This window comes from Sugiyamaella lignohabitans, chromosome B (assembly GCF_001640025.1).
Source record: "Sugiyamaella lignohabitans strain CBS 10342 chromosome B, complete sequence".
Classification (NCBI taxonomy): Eukaryota; Fungi; Ascomycota; class Dipodascomycetes; order Dipodascales; family Trichomonascaceae; genus Sugiyamaella; species Sugiyamaella lignohabitans.
This window is the reverse complement of record NC_031674.1, coordinates 3,699,255-3,724,696: the sequence shown is the minus strand read 5'-3', so window position 1 is coordinate 3,724,696 and position 25,442 is coordinate 3,699,255. Positions and strand designations below refer to the sequence as shown.

At 42.6% G+C, this 25,442-nt stretch overlaps 8 protein-coding genes and 3 non-coding genes across 11 annotated transcripts; 7 read left to right on the top strand and 4 right to left on the bottom strand.

Moving 5' to 3' along the window:
• Positions 1-362: 362 nt before the first annotated feature.
• Positions 363-1,613, top strand: PRC1 (carboxypeptidase C PRC1; the record flags this gene model as incomplete). The annotated part of the gene is made up of 1 exon (XM_018880252.1): positions 363-1,613. One exon carries the CDS (start codon positions 363-365, stop codon positions 1,611-1,613), a length of 1,251 nt encoding a protein of 416 aa, XP_018738089.1.
• Positions 1,614-2,117: 504 nt separating this feature from the next.
• On the bottom strand, positions 2,118-3,602 carry AWJ20_3248 (uncharacterized protein; the record flags this gene model as incomplete). Its single annotated transcript, XM_018880251.1, has 1 exon — positions 2,118-3,602. The coding sequence occupies one exon, from the start codon at positions 3,600-3,602 to the stop codon at positions 2,118-2,120; it is 1,485 nt and encodes a 494-aa protein (XP_018738088.1).
• A 369-nt stretch (positions 3,603-3,971) lies between these two features.
• AWJ20_3247 (uncharacterized protein) lies at positions 3,972-5,864 on the top strand (the record flags this gene model as incomplete). Its single annotated transcript, XM_018880250.1, has 1 exon — positions 3,972-5,864. One exon carries the CDS (start codon positions 3,972-3,974, stop codon positions 5,862-5,864), a length of 1,893 nt encoding a protein of 630 aa, XP_018738087.1.
• A 355-nt stretch (positions 5,865-6,219) lies between these two features.
• ERV46 (Erv46p) lies at positions 6,220-7,407 on the top strand (the record flags this gene model as incomplete). Its single annotated transcript, XM_018880249.1, has 1 exon — positions 6,220-7,407. One exon carries the CDS (start codon positions 6,220-6,222, stop codon positions 7,405-7,407), a length of 1,188 nt encoding a protein of 395 aa, XP_018738086.1.
• A 2,398-nt stretch (positions 7,408-9,805) lies between these two features.
• CDC24 (Rho family guanine nucleotide exchange factor CDC24) lies at positions 9,806-12,703 on the top strand (the record flags this gene model as incomplete). The annotated part of the gene is made up of 1 exon (XM_018880248.1): positions 9,806-12,703. One exon carries the CDS (start codon positions 9,806-9,808, stop codon positions 12,701-12,703), a length of 2,898 nt encoding a protein of 965 aa, XP_018738085.1.
• Positions 12,704-15,451: 2,748 nt separating this feature from the next.
• On the top strand, positions 15,452-16,342 carry AWJ20_3244 (uncharacterized protein; the record flags this gene model as incomplete). Its single annotated transcript, XM_018880247.1, has 1 exon — positions 15,452-16,342. One exon carries the CDS (start codon positions 15,452-15,454, stop codon positions 16,340-16,342), a length of 891 nt encoding a protein of 296 aa, XP_018738084.1.
• A 215-nt stretch (positions 16,343-16,557) lies between these two features.
• Positions 16,558-16,631, bottom strand: AWJ20_3243 (the record flags this gene model as incomplete). The annotated part of the gene is made up of 1 exon: positions 16,558-16,631. It is a non-coding gene; the product is annotated as a tRNA-Ala (tRNA).
• Positions 16,632-19,411: 2,780 nt separating this feature from the next.
• On the top strand, positions 19,412-19,485 carry AWJ20_3242 (the record flags this gene model as incomplete). The annotated part of the gene is made up of 1 exon: positions 19,412-19,485. It is a non-coding gene; the product is annotated as a tRNA-Ile (tRNA).
• Positions 19,486-19,953: 468 nt separating this feature from the next.
• Positions 19,954-20,940, top strand: CHA1 (L-serine/L-threonine ammonia-lyase CHA1; the record flags this gene model as incomplete). The annotated part of the gene is made up of 1 exon (XM_018880246.1): positions 19,954-20,940. One exon carries the CDS (start codon positions 19,954-19,956, stop codon positions 20,938-20,940), a length of 987 nt encoding a protein of 328 aa, XP_018738083.1.
• Positions 20,941-21,067: 127 nt separating this feature from the next.
• Positions 21,068-23,677, bottom strand: DAL81 (Dal81p; the record flags this gene model as incomplete). Its single annotated transcript, XM_018880245.1, has 1 exon — positions 21,068-23,677. One exon carries the CDS (start codon positions 23,675-23,677, stop codon positions 21,068-21,070), a length of 2,610 nt encoding a protein of 869 aa, XP_018738082.1.
• A 984-nt stretch (positions 23,678-24,661) lies between these two features.
• Positions 24,662-24,743, bottom strand: AWJ20_3239 (the record flags this gene model as incomplete). The annotated part of the gene is made up of 1 exon: positions 24,662-24,743. It is a non-coding gene; the product is annotated as a tRNA-Leu (tRNA).
• Between the last annotated feature and the right edge of the window lie 699 nt (positions 24,744-25,442).

Sequence of the window (25,442 nt, the reverse complement as noted above, 5' to 3'; positions counted from 1 at the left end):
AAAAGACATTACCAGTATGTCTAAGATAGAAATAACAAGCGTACAAAAGAGATTGTGTGCTCAAACAAGTAACAGCACATCTCTCAATACATAAAGATAAGGAGAACAATTATTCCTATGTTTCGATCACTGAATAAACGTCGGAATCCGAGATCGGCAATTGATGCCGTGTGGGGACCCTAATCTTAATCTGTGTGCATAGAGAGAATCACCACCGTACTGATAAATAATTGATGGTAATCTGTACGCCCATAGAGGCACCATAAATTGCCTTGCTCTTCGGGCTGTTAGAGAAGATAACGATACGAATAAAATCCAGGTGTCTAGATTAACCTGGATTCAAGTCACAATCAAGTTTAACAATGAAGATTGGTGTATTTTTGGCGACAGCAGCTTTCGTCTTTTCAGAAGCAAGCGCATTCTCAGTTCCATTAGGCTCGTGGGGAAGATACGACTCTGACATCTCCCAGCTACAATTGACTATTGATAAAACTGAGTCCATAATTGAACAGGCTGCAGAATATTTCAATGATTCCAAATCTCTTCTATCTCCGCATATTTATTCTCTCTGGGAATCACTTGCTAGGGACCACCCAGATGCTGTGAAACAAGCGCTCAGCCTTTCAAAACCGGTGAAAACTTCTCCTCAAAGCAATTGGTTATATCAAGTTACAAATGATCAAATTCCAAATCGCAAGTTGAGAATTAAAACGCCTGGAGAACTTGGTATTGACAGTGTTAAGCAATATTCAGGCTATCTAGATATTGAGGATGACGACAAGCACTTTTTCTTTTGGTTTTTTGAATCCCGCAACGATCCCAAGAATGATCCGGTTGTGCTTTGGATTAATGGGGGACCTGGTTGTTCATCGATGACAGGTGGTCTCTTTTTTGAATTGGGCCCCAGTGCTATTGGTCAGGATCTCAAACCTATTTACAATCCATACTCCTGGAATTCTAATGCAAGTGTCATCTTCCTTGATCAGCCTGTTAATGTTGGTCATTCATACTCATCCAAGCCAGTAAAAACTACAGTTGCTGCTGGGAAAGACTTTTACGCCTTTTTAAAACTGTTCTTTCAGCAATTTCCTGAATACAGTACTCTCCCATTTCATATCTCAGGGGAATCTTACGCTGGACATTATATTCCTGCATTTGCTAGAGAAATTATTTCTAATAATGATGATCCTAATAGAAATTTTAACCTTAGTTCAATTCTCATTGGTAATGGTATTACTAATCCATTAATTCAGGATGAGTATTTTGAACCCATGGCATGTGGAAAAGGCGGCCACCCGGCCGTGTTGAACCCCGATCAATGTCAGTTTATGCGCGATCAGTGGCCTCGTTGTAAACGATTACTAGAAGTATGCTATCAAAATCCCACTGCTTTGGCTTGTGTACCTTCAGAAATACACTGTGGTGTTATCAAACAACCATTTCGAGAGACCGGGCTCAATGTGTATGATATGCGAGTCCCCTGTGGAAATAGCTCCCTCTGTTATGTCCAAGAGGAGTGGATAACAGAGTATATGAATTTGCCAGAAATAAAACTAGCAATTGGGTCGGAAGTAGAATCTTTTGTTGGCTGCGATCACGATGTTGGGGCGTAAGTTTCTATATTCTCCCATTAGTCACTGGAACATGTTTCTAACATTTCAGACAATTTTATTCTCAGGGAGACCTATCAATGCCATTCCATCAAGACGTGGCATATCTGTTAGAGGCTGGCCTTCCTGTCCTCATATATGCGGGTGATAAAGATTTCCAATGCAACTGGCTTGGTAATCAAGCTTGGGTCAACGCCCTTGAGTGGAACAAAGGGGGACTCTTTAACAGTACACCAATGCAAGATTGGTGGGTAGATGGAGATTTAGCTGGCCAAGTTAAAAATGTTGATAATTTTACATTTTTGCGAGTTTATAACGCTGGGCATATGGGTAAGTACTAGGATGTAGCACTCTGATATGAAGTCGAACTAACGTATAGTACCATTTAACCAACCAAAGAACTCTCTTGCGATGTTGAACAGCTGGATATCCGGAGAATATGCATTCACATAGGCTAGAGTTTGGTTTACACATTATATCATGAAGTATAAGTATAAATTAATTTATCTAGTTCGTGACATTAGGAACTGACGGGAGATCCATACAATTGACCCCCCATATGAGACCATAGGAATCGTGAATAAAATCGGCAGAAACGCTTTCACTTTTTGTATAAACTTCCAAATACTGGTTCTGAGGAGCAGTAGATACTACGTTGTTTAATTGATCTACTCTCATATCAGATCCGGATTTTTCAATATAAGATGAGAGACCATCAATGGCACTTTGTCCCTCAGAAAATAATTGTTGCATCGATTCTAGTGGAACAGACTTGAAAACTGAAAGATATTGGCCATAGGCTCTTTCTTTGATGCGTAGGTACAAACTATTCAAATGGGGCCCAAGATACGGATCCATTTCAAACGACGAGGAATGTGCGCTCCACAATGCAAAGAACCCATCCAACTTCAAACTCAAAAATGAGGAGACAAGATTTCGTAAATACGGAGTTTCCTCAATAAAAGTAGAGTAAAGAGAGTCTTTGTCGATCATAAAACGAAGGTGCTGTCGTGAAAATGTTGCCAGTGAACATACTGTAACAATTGGGCCAATATCTTTAAACTTCATCACCTGACTAGATTCTAGAACTTTTTCCAGATATTCAGCAGAAACTGTCAGGTCTTCATTATCTGAAAACGTACTAGCCTGTTTTGTGTTGTTGTTAACTTTTTCTCCTCTTTGATCTGCTCTCACTTCAAAGCCAGTCCCTTCTGTGTCCATCTTCGAGGCTCTCGGTATTTCCACCGAATCCATCTCCCTATTACCGCTTAATCCTTCACCAATCTTTAGAAACGAGCCAGCACATTCTTCGAAATCACCAATCCCCAAGCAGGCTATTGAGTAAATAACTTGCATTCCCACAATGCTAGGGCTGTCCAATTGAATTTGTGATAATTTCAGTTTACCGTTATTATCAACTGGCAAACTCCTATGGATCTGACTCTTTGCTATGGACCATTGTTTAGTAAGTATAGATATCTCAGCAAGCCTGAGTTGTGATTGCCCAGTTACAGTAGGAAATCTTCTTGGCCCATAGTTGCTACCTGAGAGATCCAGCGCTCTTCGAAAATATCTTTGAGCACCAATTAAATCTCCATTATTAATATAGAGCATTCCAATCTCAATTGAAGCCAGAGATGCCTCTTTATATTCCTGGTTTTCCGCGTGAGTTCGAACAGCTGAATCTAACGAACTTGTAACTTGTTCAAACTCTGAATCGGTTTTAGCTATCCATTCAGGGTCCTCTATTACCAATGGACTGTCAGGTTTCAGTCGATGAAGCTTTTTGCGGTATTCTTCATATAAAGTAGTACTTTTGGCACTTTCTTTCGCCAGCTTGACAAGCCTCTCATATATTTTAGTTTGAAGCTCTCTGTTACCACTCAATCCATAGAAATTCAAACGCTGAAAGAGAGCATATCCTGAGTAATGGGAGATAATTTTGTCAATCACATTATCTATATCGTTTCGTCCGCCTAATTCCAGCGACATTGTTATTGAGGTATGACGAAACTTAATGATGAAATATAGATGACCCAGATTGCATAAATGATAACCGACCTAATCATTATGCGGCTTCAGGGTTCCGGCCGCTATCCAGATTAAATCACAGGGCCTTTTCTGGACACAAATAAATGAAAATAAAAGCTCAACAATATTTGTAGATAGTGGATGGCAATGGTTCTATCTGATCCCGACTCGGTTGTCGGTATAAATGAGTGTTAGCGTGCACCAAGCGTCAAGTGTCTATATCAAATTGCCTAACCCTTATCTTCTGATAGCGCAGAAATATTTGATGCAGGTTAGAGCGTTTGGAATCAACAATAATTCAACACAAAACCAGGAAGGCAGAGGAGAGGGATGTTGGATATATTCAAAAGGAGATCCTTGGCGATTGGATCTAGGGCATGTTTTTCAACGAGCAATACGGGGCGTATGGCGAGGAAAGGCATCGTCCCTTTAAAATCTCGACTACGGGAGGTCTTAGGAGATGAGAATGATGGAATCAGTATGAGAATCAGTGGCGATAAAAAGAATAAACTGGATAATGAAATATCAAAACCGGATATATTCAAAGTGAATGATCTACTATCCTCGAGAGTCGAAACTTTTTTCAGCCAAGATATTTATAAGCTTCTCAAATCAACACCCACATTTAATGTTCGACATGGTTTGGTATTCCGGTTTTTAGGCACATCGGTAGAGCGCGTGAAGAATTCTTATCTTGTGGCTGAAGATGTTGAAAAGCAACTAATAAAAGGAAACCTTGCGCAAGCTATATACATAGTCAAGTTAGCGCGAACAAATGGATCGGTAGGTATGAATCTCATACTCAAGCATATCTTAAGCCACGACATTACTGAGACAGTTAAGGGCCTACCCTTCAAAGTACAGGGAAACAAATCTGAATATAATCAACAGTTGGCACAAAAGGTATACCATTTGCTCCGAAAATGGGGTGTTCCAGTAAACTCCCATACCCACTCCATACTATTCAATAAGAATAGTCTCATTAAAAGTACCGATAAAAAGAGTGTTGACATGTTAATTGACAAGTACCGAAGGTCGATATCGCAACTGCCTTTGAAGAGTGCAACAGTAATAGTCAATGGAAATGCAACATTGGCAGCTTTGGGGAATCTAGCTTCAATAGATCGGATCAAGGAATTTTTTGACGAGATGCCGCACAAGGATAAAATAACCTACACCACAATGTTTAATATTCTTGGAAGAAGAGGACCCAGTGAGGGAAACCAGTATCGTGAGAAGGTATGGTCTGAGTTTTTAAATCAGACCAAACATCGCCAAGGTGTTCAATTGGACGGTCTCCTGGCACGGGCCTACCTGTTTGCTACAATGAGAGAGCAAAATGGGGCTCAGTTAGTCCTGGATGAATTCGAAACCCTTTTTGATCTAAACAAGCTTGTAGGGTGGAACTTGAAGCCTGAAAATGGTTTGCAGGAATCGAGTAGCACATTTGAGATCAACAAACAGGAGCTTTCTATTCTACTCGAATGTCTTTATCAAACGGCTAATCATGATATGGTGACTAGATTATTTGAGGCTCTCAACAAAAAAAACAGTCCAATATTGGACATGTCCCATTTCAATATTTATATTAAGACTATAGAAGTGAGAGGCGCTGTGAATCTTGTAGGGCCTCTACTGGAATTATTTTCATCCCGACCAGAGCTTAAACCATCTGCAGAAATGTACGCTGGACTTATTCGAGCCTATATCAACAATGAACAACCTGTTACTTCTAAGGAACTTGAGACTGTTAAGGAAATTATAAATCTTAGCAAAGGAGGTGGGAAACATTCGAGGCTACTAATGCCAGTGGCTTTAGCCTATTGCGACCTATTCAATTGTATATATTCAGATCACCGAAACAGGCCCTCTGGTGCCTTTGATCGAAACCATGGCATCAAAGCTTTGAAAGTGGCTCTAAGCTGTACTTCAAGCATAACAGCATCGTTGGGACTTAGTTCCAGATCAACGCCCAGCTGGTTTGCGACACACGCAAATTTCCAGCAACAAACGGAGGCACTGCAGTCTATGATTGAGTTGTGTAGACACCTTGAAAAGCGGCGGTGGTCTAACGAGATATCTACTGGGATTTATAAATTGCGCAAGGCCCTTATGGGGTTGAGAGCAAGCCTGGAAGATCCCAAGCTCACTTTAGCCAGCATTCAATCAGCAGTTCATGCCTTTAATGGCCATATAGATATGGTCCGCAAAATAATGAAATAATGAACCAAATATTAGATAGCAACTCCTGCATATATATTGTATATAGAAACTAAGACATAGCCATTTTTTTCAGTATCACTATGAATGTTAATGGACATCAAAAGAAGAACATGCGTTCTCGCGGGGATCCGGGCATACAGTGTGCGCCTGGATGCATGTCAAACGCATTGCGTACAGCTGTTAAATAACTTGTACTCTTGTATAGGGTAACCGCTTCATATTACCCGAGCCGTGTGGATGAAGAGAGACGTTTACACGTGGAGACGAGAGTGATCACTGGGGATCAAAATCAAAAATCTCATTTCTCTGACAACCAACAGTTTCAGTTAGTAGGGGTGGATAGTGCAAATTTAATATGCCCCCTAAGAAACTGTTATCTTTTGATGCTTTTTCTAAGACAGTTGAAGATGCCAGGATACGAACGGCATCTGGCGGTATTGTCACAATTGTGTCGATAGTTCTCATAGTATGGCTGACCTTGTGGGAATGGGTTGATTATAGGCGAATTGACTTTGCACCCGAACTAATTGTAGACAAAGCAAGAGGTGAACGATTGGATATTTATTTAAATGTTACGTTTCCTCATATGCCTTGCGAGTTGGTCACCATGGATGCTATGGATGCATCCGGCGAGATCCAGGCGGAGATCGAACACAATGTGCTGAAGACCAGACTGGATCCCAAGGGAAACAGAATCTCATCGAGCCAATTGCTGCTTGAATCGGAACAGGAGAGCAACGCTATCAACCAGCGTCTGAAGGACCCTAACTATTGTGGCTCGTGCTATGGATCCAAACCTGATGGTGAGTGTTGTAACACTTGTGCAGAGATCAAGCAAGCATATGCTGCCAAAGGATGGGCATTTGACGACGGTTCTGGAATGGAGCAATGTGAAGAGGAGCATTATCAAGAAAAAATCCAGGCCACTCGTGACGAGGGCTGTAATATTGCGGGCAAGGTCAGCGTGAACAAAGTGCTGGGTAATTTGCATTTCGCACCCGGATCCTCGTTGACCCAAAGTATGCAGCACACACACGACCTGACGCTGTTTATGAAGCCTGAAATGCCATTCACATTTTCCCATATCATTCACCATTTGTCATTTGGACCTCCTGTGGAGGGCACAAACGGTGTCAACGACCGTCGACACTCTCCCCTTGACGGTACTGTGCACGAAACTGAAGTGAAAAAATATAGCTACAGATACTTCATCAAGGTAGTAGCCACTCGCTTTGAGTGGATCGATGGTCAAGTAACTGAAACGAACGAATACTCGGTGACTTCGCACGAACGCAGTCACGACGGAGGCAGGGACGAAGATCATCCTAACACGCTGCACTCCAGAGGAGGTATTCCAGGGGTATTTTTCGACTACGACATTTCTCCTATGAAAGTAATCAACCGCGAACGACGGCCCAAGTCTTTTGGCTCGTTCCTTACTGGCGTATGTGCTATAGTTGGCGGTGTGTTAACGCTTGGAGCGGTCATTGACCGCGGCGTTTGGGAGGCCGATAAGGCGCTCCGCCGCAAAAAGACTATTTGAACACCGTCGACCCACTCACTGAGTCCATAATCCTTTCTGCATGAACGTTTATGATGATACGACTAATGTTTATATCCCTCGGGAGTTTGGGGCAGAGCCCCAGACCCCTTCGTACGTGCTGCACAGAAGCTAGCGACCACCACTCTAGCACATCGAGAAGATATTCGGGGTCTAGGGCAGAGCCCCAGCTGCGGAGAAATCCGACCCCCAAAAAAAAACACCCCCATCCTGATCAGGGGACGATCCCGGTGCACATCTCCGAGCGATAGCGAGGTGGCTGGTCGTCACTTTTCACCAGTCCGGAACCAAAATTAGCACCCCGGAGATTGCAGGCAGCTGATGAAAAAATACAGTCGGGTGAGCACGGGTGTTATTATTCACACGGCATGTGGACGGGGCCACCCGTGATGTGAGTAGACGTCAGTGGGATGGGTGGTGTAAGGAGCTAAAGGCATCGCGAGTTTCATATCAGACGATCAAACGCGAAACACACTCTTCATCTCTCATTAGTGGTTAGGGCGGGCGCGACTTTCTGCTGGGGCCGTAGAGAGCTGCAAGCGAGTTCTTTTAAGCTCTTTTTAAGCTCCCGCCAGGTGTGACTGCAGTATACCGAGCGTGTCATGGATATACTCTACTCGTAGCTATTTATCGTCATTTTTACTTTTCACCAAACTGGTAGCTATGCATTCAAATCAAAGAGTGAGACAGTGATGAGCGCTACCCAGATCAGACACGGGTCAATGCAAAGTAGATCTAGATCATAGTGGACGTGAGGTAGGCAGTTTTTCATTTGTGTCGCACTAACTAGATTGCCTCAACCTCTCTTCCATTAACTGCCTCCTCAATTGTGTGACGGCTGGAGCTCTACGTCCATTTGTGAATATCACTAGCTACTTGTCATGGCAGTTTTTGTTCTGGAGCTGCCAGTATTTACTACTATTTTCCTGTTTGGATTTTTTTTTGCATTATATGTATATTCTAACTCTGTATAGATATGAATGTATCGGATTGTTAGCTAAGTCCTCGCATATATTGTTATCATTAGTTAAATATGATTAAATTTCTTCATCCCAAGTCAAATACCTCGATATAGATATACCAGGGTTATACCTCGGTCGTTCCGCTAGATGCCCCCTACCGTGACCGCCTCATTCTTGGCCGGTCGTTTTAACTTTGTAGCTAATATTTCCATTCTCCTTCTCAGTCTTCTCGTCCCTCCCTTTGACCCCCTTGTCCATGGTCTATCTTTGACTGAAATATGGCAAGAGCACTTTCAACAGTGAGCTGTTGGTTAACGGACGCTTATCGCTCTGTCCCACGGCCTTGGCTTCTGCTGCCCAATTGTGACCCCTCGCTGGGCGCTGGATGTCGTTGTACCGGCTACTCCTCCCAAAAGGAAGGTACCCAACCCAATTTTACACATCGAAGATCGACACCTGCACGCCATCATCTAACCCCTGTGTCTCCCTGTATTGACGACTCCTTACCCAGACGCCGCGGTCGCCTGTGGGTAGTTGTATCTCCTTACGCATCTGCTAAATTGCTTACTGCTTTCGTTTAAATCTCCCTGCCTCTTATCCACAACCTGCTCCCAGTCTGTAAGTGCGCATTACAGTGCCCCACCTCTCTATAGAAGCTATTTGCAGCAGAACTTCCCTGTACTTCTTCAACCGAATCGATAGTCGTTTTCTCCTTTCCTCCCCCGAAACATACCAAAATCTAACTTGATCCCTTCAGCACATAAGCACGTGAAAATTAATTTTCCAAGATATAGACACGACAGACAAGTTTTTAATATCACTGGCAGTAGGCGAAATAAGCTATCAGATTCTTATCGTACGATAGACGTGCAGCCCCCTTTCCATCTCTTTCCCTCCTTCCCCCTGTTTGAGTTGGACCAATAATCTCGAATTTTTTTTTTTTGTAAGTTTTGGTTTTGAGTCAGCGGTGAGTGTGTTGGTTTTGTGGACTTCGTAGCATCTTGACTTTCTAGTAGACACTTGGATTTCTACTCAGTTGGGCCCAGAAACCTGCCTTCCCAAATTACTCGTAATAGGATCACGCTACAGGCTCTCTACTATTACGAAGACGTACTAGAGGTACTGATATTGCTAGGGATGCTTTGATTGACACTCGTACTGGTGCTTTTAAAAATTATGAGAGTCTGGCTGTCGCTGGTACAGGTGCTGCTAGGATTTTCAGGGGATGGTATATATGCTATGTTTGATTCAGTTTCTGCTATCAATATCACACCTGATACTGTTACTTATAGTGATAGCAGTAATAGCAGCAATGTTATGACTGGTTGGTTTTTGTGACGGTAAAACGCATGTTATCCTAGGACTGTGAACTAACCATTTCTCTTAGCCAGGTTTTTGGAGACAGACGTCTTGACATCATGTCTCAACTTAACATTCAACAGTATCCTGGGGCGTCTTCATCGGTACAGGATTCATCTTCGTTTGGTTATCTGAATTCATCAGCTAGCTCGAGTGTGTCGGCATTCAATTTTAAGGCTCCTCAACAAAATTCACATGCTAATAATCAACATACCACACGACCTAATGGCCCTAGTAAGAACCCCAGTACTACTTCCTTAGTGACCTCGTTACAGCCAGCCTCATCTCTTCCTTCACCAGTTTCACATGTTTTGACAAATACGACTAGTAATACCTTAATTGGAATGCCAACGAATGGTGGACCCATGCCTATTGCAAGTCTCGTTTCAAATCGACCTGCTGATGGCTCCGAGTCTTTGTTTCAGATATGCTTGGCTTTGAAAGAACGATTAGAGCTAGTTCCTGGTCTTCAAGTTTACCTAGATGCTTGTGAAACCGACTTTGAAGATGGAAATGCGTATGATCAATCTGGTAACAATGCTAATGGAACCACAGCCGTTGCTGCTGCTGGCTCTGCTGCAACTGGCTTGGGATTAGGACTCAGTACGAATATAGGTGGTCATGACCGCATTGCCTCGAGAGCTTCTTCTAATATGACATCTCCTTATTTATCTGGATCAGGCGACTTCTCTGGAAATGGCTCACCAGCTTCAACGCTTAAATCTCCCCCAATGGGCAGCGGGTCAGGATTTGCTCCTCAGTTAAATACTGTAGCAGCTGTTCCGCCTGGCATGAAAATCGACCCTGTGACCCATGTATGGAGATTTCTCAGAATGGGCACGTCTCTATGCGCTCTGTACAATGCATTAAACCCGCCGACGCCTCTTCCCGCAGGTGTGTCGAATGACTTGAAGGTAGCCAAACGTGCTTTATATGCATTTATTCAAGCCTGTAAATCCGAACTCGAGTATTCTGATGACCAATTGTTCACCATATCCAACGTTTACTCGGAAAGCACATCAGTACTGATAAAGGTTATTAAAACAGTCCAGCTGATTCTTGACACCCTTGAGCAGAAGGGCGTCATTCCGCCTCTGCCTGTTCGAGAGTCTGTTGAACCTAAAGAAATGGACCAACGTGCTAAAATTGTCGATGAACTTCTACAAACCGAGCGAAAATATGTTCAAGACTTGGAAGTGCTCGCCAAGTATCAGGATGAGATCCAACAAAATAGTTTGTTAAGTCCTGACACACTACATTTCCTATTCCCTAACTTGTTCCAACTACTGGATTTCCAAAGACAGTTTTTAGTGGCTGTAGAGTATCATGCGAGCCTGCCTCCTGAAGAACAACGACTCGGCTATCTCTTCGAAGTATCTGAATCTGGATTCGAGGTATACGAAGGCTATGCTATGAACCAGAGGCACGCTTCGGAACTGGCTGCTTTAGAAGCTCCAAAGCTAATTTCTTTGACGCATATGATTGAACCTGCTTATGAGCTGCCGGCCATGCTTATTAAGCCAATTCAACGAATTTGCAAGTATCCTTTATTATTGAGGGAGTTGATTAAATGCACGCCATCTGATTGGCCCTACTATGATGAGCTTCAATCCGGCCTGATCAAGGTTAGAAAGATTACTGCCAATGTTAATGAGACTCAACGAAGAGTCGAGAATGTAGAAGTTGTCAAAGAGTTGAGTGACCGGTTACGGGATTGGCGAGGGCATAATATTGAAGATTTTGGCGATTTGCTACATGATGGAGTATTTCCAGTAGTGAAAGTCGGCTTTGAGCGGGAATATCACCTTTATTTATTTGAGAACATTATTCTCTGTTGTAAGGAGGCTGCTCCCGCCAAGAAATCAATGGGATTGACCAAAAAGAACAAGAGTAAGCGATCCAGTTTGGTTTTGAAAGGACGTATCTACATCGCCTACATTACTGATGTCTTCATCTCCAAAAAGGACGGCTATCTGCTCCACATTTCATGGGGGAAGGATGACGCTAGTGATACTGGCTACTTCGATATTAGGTTCAGAAACGAGGAGTTGCTTAGATTATGGGAGAAGACAATCCGCAAATTAGTGGCTCGATACCAAGATACTGCAAATGAACTTTTCCAATCGGCTCGTTTCGATGGCAGAGAAGAGCCCAATCACACTGCGTATGACGAAGGCAGTGATGATGAAACTGTGGGTTATGCAGAAGGTGTTTCCCCTAGTGGTAGCGAGGTAAATAGTACTAGGACTGTCAGCACCTCATCCAATTACACCTTTTCTAATGGCAACAACTATAACTCGACAAATCTCAGTGAGGATTTCAATAATTTAGGACTGAGTAGCACTTTAACTTCCTCGTCCACATCTTCATCGGCTCTCCCTTCATCTACAAATTTGTCCTCTAATGCTTCTTCGGCTGCTGCTGCTGCCGCTGCTGCCGCTGCTCAACCGCTACGTTATGTCTCGCGTAGCAGGTCAGCAAGTTCACCCAATTATCCCAACTATCCCAATTCCTCAACAACTTCATTAAACCATGCTGACAAGCAGCAGATAGCTCTGGGTTCACATGCAACAACTTCGTTATCAAGTCCTTCTTCAAATCACCAAGCTAACAGTGGTGTTCCTCTTGCTCAAAGAACTAAATCTGAAGGGGCAATTCCTGGCCTTGGTCCGGCTAAACCTCATACTAATCAAATGAAGGTCAAACTACACTATTTGGAAGACACATTTTTGCTTATCGTGCCGGTGGGTGTTAAATACAGTCAGCTTTTGGAACGGGTTGACCGTAAGATCCGACTTTGTGGCAAACAAACACCCAACCCATTGCGAATCAAGTATAAAGATGAGGATGATGACTTTGTCACGATAACCTCTGATGAGGATATCCAAATGGCTTTGGAGTTAAATGACGAGCAAGAGAAAAACTTTAATGACACTCTTACTATTTGGGCAGCTTAAATAAGAAGGTGCAAACTGATGGCTATCACCTACTGGTTGCCATTTAATGACTTGATTTGCTATGTTAGTTTTATTTTATTATTTTTTTTATTACACTAATCGTGTTTTTAATGTCTATAATTTAGATTATAGAATTGGTATCTGGAATACCGCCATATGTACAAAATAGCTTTATTGAAAATGTATTGAAGTATGACTACGATTCCCTTTGGCGGTTGGAATATATGCTTATTATACTATGGCTGTTTCTTTTACCAGTGTCGCACTTATTGTAGTTGAAGCTAACAACCTGAGACTAAATGAGAGGTAGTCATAGAAATTGGCACATACGGCCGCATTTTTACTGGTGGTCTGCAGCTAACAACTCCTGTGGGGGTGCTCTTTTGGATCCGAACCTGTTGCCAGGGTTATTGCTATTCCAACAGGAGCCTGCAGAAACGATTTAACGGCAGCGAGTGCAAGAAAAAACAGCGGCGAGAAAGCTGAGAACACAGCAACCTTACCATAGGTAGAGCCATATCTGAACTTTATCCCCCCTTTCCCCCTGACAGTTTGTTTACTCACAAAGCCCCTATTTACACATCTATAAACCTTAAACAAAGTTTGGATCAAGCTATGAGGGGTCCCAGGTATGCAGGCGACCGTTGCCTCATTACAGATCTGGCTTGTGCCATAAGTATTTTTCATAGTAATCCTTCAGAAGTGCATGGCATGCACTTAATAGATCAAGAATAGGCACCGGAATAGACTGACTAGGTTGGCTGCCGAAGATGGAGGAGCCCGTTGCCATCTGCTGGAATAGGAAACTTACTGGTAAGTAGGTACCAGCCCATTACCATTTCTTTTAGACTTGATTAACGATGTTATTGGTTGGAACCAACTCAAGAGTGCGTAGAGCATGTGTCCATTTGCAGATTTTGTTACTTAAGTGTTCTCGGTGATAAAACTTTTTCCTGTGGTCGTCCCGTAAATAACTTCTTATTGATAAGGTACTAGTTTAAATTTGGATAGAGGCTCTCGTCCTAACTGCTTGATTGAAAGAAATGACATGCAATACCGCCGCTAGAAGAACACAGCTTGAGTAGTATAATCACAATGAAAGTTGGGAAGTTATTAGATTATAGCCTAGCAAAAATAATTATTAATTACTAATTTTTGTAAATTCTTCCAAATCTTCCCTTGTGATGTCAATATAATACCGAACGTTCAAGTTGTAAACGGCAGTTTTTAAGAATACGGTAATTAATAATGACGACGTGCATGATTAATAACAATATGTCTCTCTCCCTGAAATAGCCGGCATATTACACATGAGTGAAGGTCAACTGTACTGAAAGTGAAATGTCTTCGAATTAAAGGATATGAGGACAATACACAAAGCAGCCTTTCGAAAGAACAAAATATAAGAAAAAAAACCGTTTGTGAAACGGTCTGACTAACTGAATTGGTGGGATTAAAGACCAATTTGAGTAATGAGCAGCTGGAAAAAAGAAATAGCCTACCTCTCGGTGGTTAGGATATGAATCCATATTGAGTCAACATCCTAAGAACGTCATATATCCTCTCTTAAATCGACTCGGATCGGTCCACATAATGCAGAAATCAACCTGGTTCTTCTGATGCAATGAACCAACGTGGTTGACCGCTTAAGATGTACCAGTCAATTTACTCAGTCTCTTAAATTGTTAGATGTAAAAAGCAAAAAGCGTCATAATATGTGGATTATAATATGAAAATTTTGCTGCCTGCATGGACTCCATGTAACTGTTTATTGGTACCGACATCAACCACCGCTGATGTGGACTTTGGAGTGGATATTGATTGCAGGCAGTAGTATGAGCTGTCGCGACGAGCTTTCCTTTGCAGGGGCAAATTTGCGTATTCAATAACTCCTAAAAAAGCCGCCCAACGCCTCCTTCATTCACTAGAGCCCTTGCCATCTCTCAGTGTCTTGGTTCTACAGGCATACAATTTATATGCCCCCTCATCCATTACCTCTCGCTTACGCCGCAAAAAATGACGCGAAGAGTTGAACTGGATGTGTAGTGTGAGCCATGGAGCTCGCAAATCTGGTTTGTTCGGTAGGTTTGGGTGCTGGTTAACCTGGCAACTCAAGCCTCCCGATGCCGTTCCCCCTACAGGATGCTGGAACAGGCAGACCCGCCTCTTGAACCTGCCAAATATGCAGCTCCTCCTGTTCTCCGTCTCCTGTGTTTTTTCATCTTCACTGCCATGCACCTATAAAGGATAGCATGGTGCATTGCATGCGCACATATGTGTGATAATCTGTAGATCCCGACAACAAATGGACCATCCACCCCCTTTCTTAAAGCTCCTTGCATGAAGCTAGAGCGTATTGGCTACACCTTCAAATGAGGTCGTGCAGATGCTACCTTGAATGGTAGATGCGAATGCATGACAAAATTGACTGGCGAGATTGGTGACCATACTTGGCGGTACCGCCGCAAAATCGGTCTCATCCTATATAAGAGGAGTTGTTCCTTCATGGTTATATCCTTTTTTTGATAAATCAGCTTCGACAAGTTTAGTCTCAACGACAATAGGGGTTTACAATTACAGCCCAGTCCAATCCTTTTAAACTCACCACATTCCTTTCAAAAGGCAGGTTCCTCTTATTTTTAAATTGAAAACTCAAGATTCGACTGATATATCTGGTATATACTCAATCGACTTGTAACTAGCATCTTATTACGCATTTTCGAATTTCAACTTCTTTTCAAAAACAAAATGATATTTTCCACTTTGGCTACTTCTGTAGTTTTGGCTGCTTCTTCTGTCTTAGCCACTCCCATTGCCAACCATGGCCATCACCTCCACAAGCGTGCTATTGTGACTGACTACGTTCATGTGACCAAGTATGTCTACGAGAATGCTCATGTTTATGTCGACCAAAACGGCAATCCCGTCAGTACTGCCTTTGAATTTATCTCTGCTGCTGCTCCCGAGGCACCTACTCCTTCGACTACCACTATTGTTATTTCTTCCAGTTCTGTCGAGGATGTTCCATCATCTAGTTCGACTCCTGAACCTGAGCCTACTACTAGTTCCACTTTTACCTCGACCATTATTGTAACTCAGCCTTCTTCTACTCCTGAGGCTGCTCCTTCTAGCACTTCGACTCCCCCTCCTCCACCTCCTCCTTCCACTACTTCCACCCCTCCTCCTCCTCCCCCTGTTACTACCTCTTCCCCTCCTCCTCCCCCAACTACCACTTCGACCCCTCCTCCTGCTACTAGCTCCGTTGTTGTCGTTTCATCTCCTGCCGCGCCCGCTCCTTCCAGCTCTGGTTCCGATTCTTCTTCGGCTGGATCTGGTCAATTCTCTGGACAAGCTACTTTTTACGAGGTCGGTCTTGGCGCTTGTGGTATTACCAACACTGATTCTGACTTTATTGCTGCACTAAATGCCCCTATGTTTGGTGACTTCCCCAACCCCAATGCTAATCCTAACTGTGGTAAGAAGGCTCAAATCTTCCGTAATGGTAAGTCTGTTACAGTCACTATTACTGATAAATGTCCTACTTGTGCTTATGGCAATCTTGATCTGTCGCCTGCTGCATTTGATGTCATTGCTGACCCTGCTGAGGGTCGTGTTGAGATTACCTGGTCTTGGGTCTAAATACACGTCGGTTTTATTATGGGCTCTTCGTAACTGCTGGTTCAGTGACAACAAAAATGTGGGTATATAACATTCTTTTTAAATATTAAATGGTAAAGTTTATATGTTTATTTCTGTATGCCGTTTTTTTCCGTTTTGGTGAACTTAACTCCTACGAGGATCAAATACAAACAAAAAAAAAGCGGCTCTACATGAGAGCGAATAATAAAAAAGAATGGACGAGTCCGGAATCGAACCAGAGACCTCTCGCATGCAAAGCGAGCGCCATAACCAACTAGACTACACGCCCTAATTGTGATCAAAAGTTGAATATACTAGATTGCAGCCTGTGTGTTAAACCTGAATCCAAAACTATTTTAGTTGTGTTAAACCTCCATTTGAAGCTGAAAACATAGCTAACACTCTAATGTGAATTAACTAACTTGTGTTTTGATAGTAATGTAAAGGCTTTACCGATTAAGTAGGTAAAATGCGAGCAATCCTCCTGGTACTGTGTAAATGCCCGGCTTCATGCATGTAGACAGCTAAATCAGTAATCAACAAAGGCCAGTCAGCGTTAAATGTCATTCGTCGCTTGGGAGGAGTTACTCGAGGAGTAACTGGCGCTACCATGAGATGCCTCTACAAAAGCTGTGTTAGGTCTATACTCGAGTATGCCAGTCCAATTTGGTACAATCGAATCAGAAAAGGATTAAAGGATGCTATCCAAAGGATCCAAAATGCAGCTCTCCGAAGTATCTTAGGGGCCTACAAACCAACGGCCATCGTCAGCCTTCACCGAGACGCGGAAATTCCCCCTATTGAGCATAGAATGCTGGAAACTGAACAATATTATTTAGTACGACTCCATCGTGACCTTCATAGGTATAATCCCCACCGTATTCGAGCTAGAAAGCTATATTCTGGAACCATGTTGGGTGACCGATTGATGAATTGTATAGGACAGTTGAAGTTACGGACATCAAAAAGGACAGGTACAGACTTTGGTAACCCTCCTGGGCTTCCAGAGACAGTGAAGCCATATCTAAGGCAAGCAGCCAGAAGAAATCAATACGCAAGGAAATTAGATCACAATGTTACCAAAAATGGGAGATAGAGTACACTCAGTCGCCGAAAGGAGCTTTTTACCGGTCCTTCACAGCTCCCCGGCTCTACTCTACAAAGCACGCGAATGCACTGCGACCTTTTCTTTATGAAAGTCCGCGAGGAGAACTAAGCAAGTTGGTTCAGTTAAGAACGGGTATGGGTGCAATGGGCTCGTTCTTTCAGAGATTTCGAATCAGTAATCGTAGATATGATTGCCGATGTGGAGTTGAAGAAACGGTGGAGCATATCCTCCGAGACTGTCCACTTACTGAACAACATCGACCGATCCTCCGCGACGCATCCCGTGAACTGGATCTACCATCTCTTCTTGATACCCGAAAGGGTCTCAAAGCGGTCGCCTCCTTCCTTAAGGCGAATCCGTCACTTTTAAGCTAAGATAGCACGTTCTCTGAGGAGAATTAGCTAGCAGCGGTTTCCCCTGACCACTGGAGTAAATACTAAGGTTACTCAAAGGTGTTCAGGTTTTCCACTGCTCGGAAAGGGAGGTTCTGGGGAATCCGGCCTATCTAGCGCACATGTTGAAACCAACACGAAGGTATAGCCCGTAGGGGGCCAATAGTAGAATAGTCCTACTATCATATGAGAGTATAGTAATATTTTAATGTTGTTGTATAATTGTGTTAGGACTTTAATATTGATTATTATTATTATTATTATTATTATTATTATTATTATTGTTATTATTATTATAGCATGTAGACAGTCAAAAAACCTCAAAGAAACGACAGCTAATGTTGGTTTTACCTTCAGGGGAGCGATGACAGGCTTCACCCACGCTCAAATTATTGGGAGTGATGTTAGATAGTCAGTGGAAGTTCTCCAAACAAGCTTTATCGTGCGACGACATCGTAATGTGGACCCTCAGAACCCAGTTGATGCTAGGTCTAGATGGTGGAGTAAGCACATGGCACACAATGAGTTAGTCCAACGACTCTATGAGGTTCTACCTAAATATTCTACCTAAAGAGGACATATTTCAAGACCGGATTTGACGAAAGAAACCACCGTGGAAGAAAGAGGACAAGGAAAGTGAAAGTTAAGCTGGAAGGTCGAGAGTGAACTAAAGCAAAAGATTTATCAAAGACATCACACAATATGGGAATCAAAGTACCAGACGTTTGCAGAGAGTTTTACCGGTCATATACTCTTCCAAGGTTATATAATGCAGATCACAAAAACCCTTTGGGATATTGCTTGAATGAATGCTCAAAGAATGAACCCGATAAACTGGTGCAGTTATGAACAGCCAAAGGTGCGTTTGGAATGTTCTTCAAGAGGTTTAAAATCAACAACCGACCCCATCAATGTGAATGTGGGGAGGAAGAATATGTTAAACATCTATTATCTGAGTGTCCAGTCGCTGAAAATCATCCTCAGATCATGGGTGACGCTCTGCGACGCTAGATCTTTAAGGTCTCCTTGATTCCAAGAAGGGCTTAAGAGCGGTATCGGCCTTTTTTGACTAAAGCTCCGCAATTACTTTAAACGTTGTTCTCTTGTGGAAGAGATGATTAGTGCTGGTTTTTTCCCAGTAAGCGTTGGTAAAGGTGTAACCCTGGTAGCTGAACCGTTTTCCCATGTACTCATTGAAATATCGTAGGTCATTTCGATATTTTAATGGAGAATCCAGTGGCGTCAAATATATCGCACTCAAAATAGCCAATGAATGAATAAATGAATGAAAAAATCTTGTATAAAGTCGTATACTATACATCAAAACAGCCAAAGTAAACAGCCTGTAGTCGGGTAAAATGCGAGCAGTCCTCTTGGTAATGTGTAAATTATGGGATTTGAATTTATTTGAATTGTATTAATATGTATAGTATAGGACTTTAAACAAGGTTTACTCGTTCATTCATTCTTCTTAGCTTCTAGGGTTGGGGTTGGATTGCATGCTACTCACCGATTCAAGATAACAGTTGACATGTAAATGGAAACTATGTCAGACATGAGCAAGATCTTGGTTCCTTGGCCCAGTTGGTTAAGGCACCGTGCTAATAACGCGGGGATCGGCGGTTCGATCCCGCCAGGGACCATTTTTTAGAGAAGCTTGGCTCCGTTCATTTTTTAATTTGTCTCTGCGTTTACAGGTAATTGAATGTGACTTTGGTTGATAATTCTTGGTCTATTCTTGGATATTTCTAATTACCGTGGGCTCCTTTCGTTTTATTGATACTGATTACGTTGTTGCATTACTTTGCAGATATGTAGTACCCTATGTGTAACAAAAACAAGGTACCTACTAAGATTTCACCGTTTGGTCATGTGGTGAACTGGGATCGGACTTAATGTACCATAAACACGACTACAATCGGCCAGGAGAATACGATTCGAAGCGGTCCTAAATCCTGTCAGTTATAATAAGTGGCGATCAGGACTACGAAACCCGTCTGCTGATTACTAGCTGATAACGCACATCCGGAGTCCCTCCCCCGCATATACAGATATGCAATATTTAAACAGCAGTGCCTTCCCTATAGTTAACGGATTTCAATACTCGAACAATGGAGCTCCTTACAGGATACCACGAAACACCGTTATTACCCTCGGTATATCTGTCACGAAACTGCAAAGTCTTCTTAAAACTGGAGAATACACAGCCTAGTGGTTCATTCAAATCGAGAGGTATCTCTAATCTGGTACAGAGTAAAATTAAGAATACCACAAAACCAAATGTACAATTGTTCAGCTCATCAGGTGGTAACGCCGGAATGGCAACAGCCTATGCAGCGCAGTTACACAAAGTGCCCTGTACCGTAGTTGTCCCCAAACTGACTAAACAGCCCACTATCGACCGCCTTCAAAAGATTGGCGCTAAGACGATTGTGCACGGTGACCATTGGGCCGCTGCAAATTCGTACTTGGTAGACGAACTAATTCCTTCCTTGCCAGATGATATCGAACCAGTCTACTGCCATCCATTTGACGACGAAGAGATCTGGAATGGGCATGCCACAATGATTGATGAGATCAAGCAACAGCTACAACCCCTTGGCAAAGATATCCGACCTGATGCAATAATATTGTCTGTTGGAGGTGGCGGACTTTATGCTGGGGTTGTCAGAGGTCTCGAAAGAAATGGGTGGGAGGAGGTTCCCATCATAACTGTCGAGACGGAAGGCGCAGCTACACTATACAAGTCAGTTGGCGCTGGCAAGCAGGTAATATTAGACTCCATCGACACAGTTGCCACTACCCTGGGATCAACGTTTATCCCCAAACAGGTTGTTAAAATGGCTGTCCAAGAACACAAGACCATTTCAATTACCGTCACTGATAAAGAGGCTTGCTCTGCATGTGAGAAGTTTGCCCAAGATCACAAGTTTATTGTCGAGCCAGCCTGTGGAGCTTCTTTAGTGCCGATATACGAGAACAAACTGGCAAGCCTGATCGACCTAAGGCCTGATTCAGTAATAGTAGTCATTGTTTGCGGAGGAACTGCTACCTCTGTAGACGATATTGTTTCATACAGAGAGGAGTCGCAGGGTTAGCAATGGGCGAAAGTATTTAGAATACATATATTTCATTATAGTCATCGTTGTAAAATACATACTATGTTCGTTATCATTAGTCCTGGAAAACATAAATTGCTAGTTTGTGTCATACTTGTCAAGTTATTCAAGGTTGTTGGGCGGCATGCACATAGCTAGCAGGGTCATTAGAAAACAATACTTCGTCAGGGATAGCCAGCAAGTCATGCAACTCTTGGGTTGTTAACATACCCTCCTCAGAATCATTTTCGAAATACTCAGAATACACATTGGTGTTATCAGGCACTTCGTGGCCTAGAAAGAGGTCAACTTGCTCAGACTGTGGCATAATATCCTCATTTAGAAGAAGCATATGATCGACTTCTTCGCCGAATTCTGGGTGGTTACGAGGATCATCAACGAGATCGTGAAATGGCTCAATGTTTTGATTTGCAGCCCAAGCGACCGGTAAAGGTGGAGGAATTGACTCTGAGTGGGGAGCTTCCATAACCGAACCTAGATTCTGATCATGTGGTTGATGCTGCGTAATATGTGATTTCTCCCCCATATTATCATCTGCGGTGTGCTGGACATGGTTGTTATTCGCTATGTTTTCATTTGAATTTACCGAGCCATTTTGAGAAAACAAGTCTTTGCCCATCCAAAACACAGTATCCATCCGCAGCGTTGCTAATCCAGTGCCTTCTTCCCATCCCTGGCTCAACACTCGTAATGCCCAAAGCCACTTTCTTAATGTGTCTCGAGTCTCGCCATATTCCTGTGGGTTGGGACTCGTAAGATGAAAATAGAAGACGAAATGAGCTATGGTTGAGAAGTTCAGTCGTGTCATCGAATACCAAAATGCATGAAGATGGGAATGAGTAATCTCTAACGTGAACTGAATAACTCGTTGAATGGTCTCTGCAGCATGTTCTCGGTATCTAGGATACTCAGCCAATGTAGAGCATATGGGTCGTAACCGAATTCGATGAAGTAATATTTCGATTGTCAGTGCTGCCAAATGGAGGGTACCATTTTTACAAAATTGTCCTGGAAGCGCACATTGCATATCCTTCACATCTTCTGGTAGATCACTCCTCCATGCTTCGATAGCACGGAAGAAATGATCAACTTTCTGCTGAGTATCTCGTGTATTATAATACTGGCCCTCTGCAAACCTAATACTGTAAAGCTCTTGAATTATAGCCTCAAGTATGGCCGTTAATCTTCCAAGATGTACAAATAGCTGTTCACTAGCATCATCCGAGTTATAAAGATCAACGTTCGAATTGGCATTTGTCAATAGTGATGGCCGTCCAAGATTGACCGAAGTCCATTTTTCCATAATGTAAATAGTAGCCCATAGTTTAGTACGTAACCGTTTTGTTGATGGAGGAATATTCCAAGATGAACAATCTAAATGCAACCCGATATTGTGAGCAACGGCAATGAGCCTGGAAACATCGATATTCACAGCATACGTTTCTGCCGTCTGATCCATTAACAGTCTTTTCTGTAACAACAACAACAATGCTTGAACAGTCGACAAACTAGGGTACTTGATATCTCTGTCCACAGCTTTGGCACACTCGGCATAGAGTTCTTCGGACAAACCAGGGGGAATACTATTAACACATAATACAGAATCATACTTCCACCACACGCAACTCAAAGCCAGCAGTCCTGATAGGAGTCCAGGATTGATACTCTTCTTGCTATAATAATAATCTCGATAGAAAATCATTTTATCGACGATTGGATAAGTGGGGTGGACAAATCTAAAGTACAGAGCCAGTAACTGTACCTCAAATTTTCCTGCTAATCTGTCAATTTTATCAAGCTGGGCCGCCCTTTCATCTTCTACACTATGTCCTCGTTCGTCATTGAACGCCAAGAACTGAACTGGAAAAGCGTGGTTATCACTCACCCGACGAATCGCATGTTTGATAAAGTGGTATGTCTGATCTTTGTTATTGTAATTGTAATATTGAAGCAAAAAAGGATCTTGGTCGCCAGAGAAACCTAACAATGCAGCTGAATGATAACCATCTGGAATTAATGGTGGTTCTTCTTCTTCAAGTAGTGCCTCTACTTGAGGAGGTGGTTCCATTGGGGGTACCTCAATCATTGACCCACTCGTAGGTGGTCGATCTGTGGAAGACGGCGAGTCAAAGCTCATGATTGAAGATCTCATTTGTCCATTAGTGTCGAGTCGAGAATCTGCCAAACTATCTTGCTTGCCTCTAAAGGATCTTTTCGCCTCTCCAGGCTGTAACAAAGCTGGTCTGTTTCTTTTTAGTGGTTGGTTGAGAAACGTACACTTCATATTCTTTTGTTGGCACTGCGTACAAACCGAACCGTTGACCATCTCACATCGCATTTTCCTGTGCCGGCAGTAATCGCAAGGTCGTTGACGCCTGGAGCGATATGGTCTGATTGGTTTGTCTGGTTCTTGTTCTTGCCCTATCGAGATTTCGACTTTGGACTTATTCAGTTCTGGAGCGCTTGATTCAAGGCCACTTAAAGATTGTGAAAAACTCTGTGATGAGACTGTGGTCGCCGGCGAGCTATTAACTGAGCCACCGCCATTGTCACCAGCGGATCCGGGAGCAGAATCTTGACCAAGCCCATATTTATGATCTGATTGGCCTACAACATGTGAAGAATCTGTATATAAATTCGAATTCTTGTGCGACCCAGAGCCATGATCCGAAATCGAGGATACTTCCGTTTGATCAAACTGTATTTTTCCTTCCATATTTCCACAGATATAGACTACAAACCACGGCCGGATATCAGGTGATCAAGCGAATACTCAAGATAGCTGGTCTCTCAAGCAAATATAAAAATAATTCTCCAAAGACAAGGCGACCCTCTCATGAGAACCTATAACCAGTCATGATTACACTACAGTTACACTTGAGAATGGTCGATAAGTTGATAAGCTAACACGAGAAATTAATTTGGAGCCAATTAATAGAGAGTATATTGACTACTGATGAGTGGCTCTTTTGTATAGGCGAGGTTTTCTTCCTGTTCCCAATCAGCGTCTGTGGACTCTAAATTCACGCATACAGAGAGAAAAATCGCATCACGAACTTACGGTTAAGTCTATGCATATGCGTGCAAAGCTATTTCCACGAACGGAAAACAAAATGACTGATATGGGTTAGGGTCACGTATCTTTCCTTACTATTATATGGGGATGGATAGGTATACAATAGATCGAAGGGGGCGGGACGTAGAAATTCAATCGTTCAAACTCGCCGATCTCGACGACGCACGTTTCTGGGTTTCTTGATGTTCCTTAGGGTAAACTATTTAAAATTAATATGCATTTCGGCCTTTCTTGCCTATCTAAACACCTCGTAGAAATATCTGCACGAAACCCGACCAAAACTCAAATAGTCAGGCTACTGAATCTTATAAAAGCATCTGCGATTGTCATTCCCGATTTCGCTATAATGCCAATGTATTCTGTCCAATCAGACAGCCTACCCATATTTTCTTTATTTTAGCTTACTTTTAGTTCACTAGCTCTTACTTTGTCGGGCTAGATGGCATCATTAAATGCAGGCTGACGATCGTTAAGTTGTCTGCTGATCTCCACTTGATCTTTTGGTGATCGTTTGATCCGCCCCTGCTAGAAAACAATGCATGAAGTATATGATGGATCTCAAAATCATATTTATAACAAGGATACCCATTGTCCTTGGAAATTCCAGTAAAAAAACATCAAAAATGACACCCGAGGGATTCGAACCCTCGCCTCCGAAGAGATCAGGACCTTAACCTGACGCCTTAGACCGCTCGGCCAGAGTGCCTAACCACGTAAAACGAATGTTCCGATTCGTCGTGGCTTATCACAAATTTAAGGGTTCAAGTCCAAAAGTCCGAGATAATTAAAAATTTGGGGTCTTATAATAAACAGGTACTTGTGTATCCTCATTGTGGAGACCAATATTAACTATCAATACATAATTCAGCGTCCTACGAGTACTTTAAATGAGAGTACATAGAACAAAGGATAGTCACATAGCCTCACGATGGCTTGCAACTAAGAAGCTTCCGACAAACTAGCTACATCTGGAACAACTATGGGGACAAGGCTTTAAATCCGTTCCTGTTATCAATGATGACTAAATCGAAAGCCAAGCAATATGGCAAGTTCATGAAAGTAAGGTCTAGATTGTATTGCAATCTATTTCCAGCTATACATAATCAAGACATCTTGCATGCATCTTGCACAACAAGTTGACGCCAAATTCGAGCTGTAAGCTGGCAATCGATCCTACTTCCTACGGAAACAGATCAATGTTATTCTCATTAGTACGATTAACACCCAACCTACCCACAGCATTCAACAACTGTGGACAATTTCCTATCCATGACAAAACTTCAAGACTGGTAAACGATGAGTATTGGGAGTTTTCACATTAATGTTAACCACTTACGCATAAAACAAACTCGGCAGATCTAGAGCTCAAAGACTGGACCTTAATTCTTCTCTAATTTAAAGACTT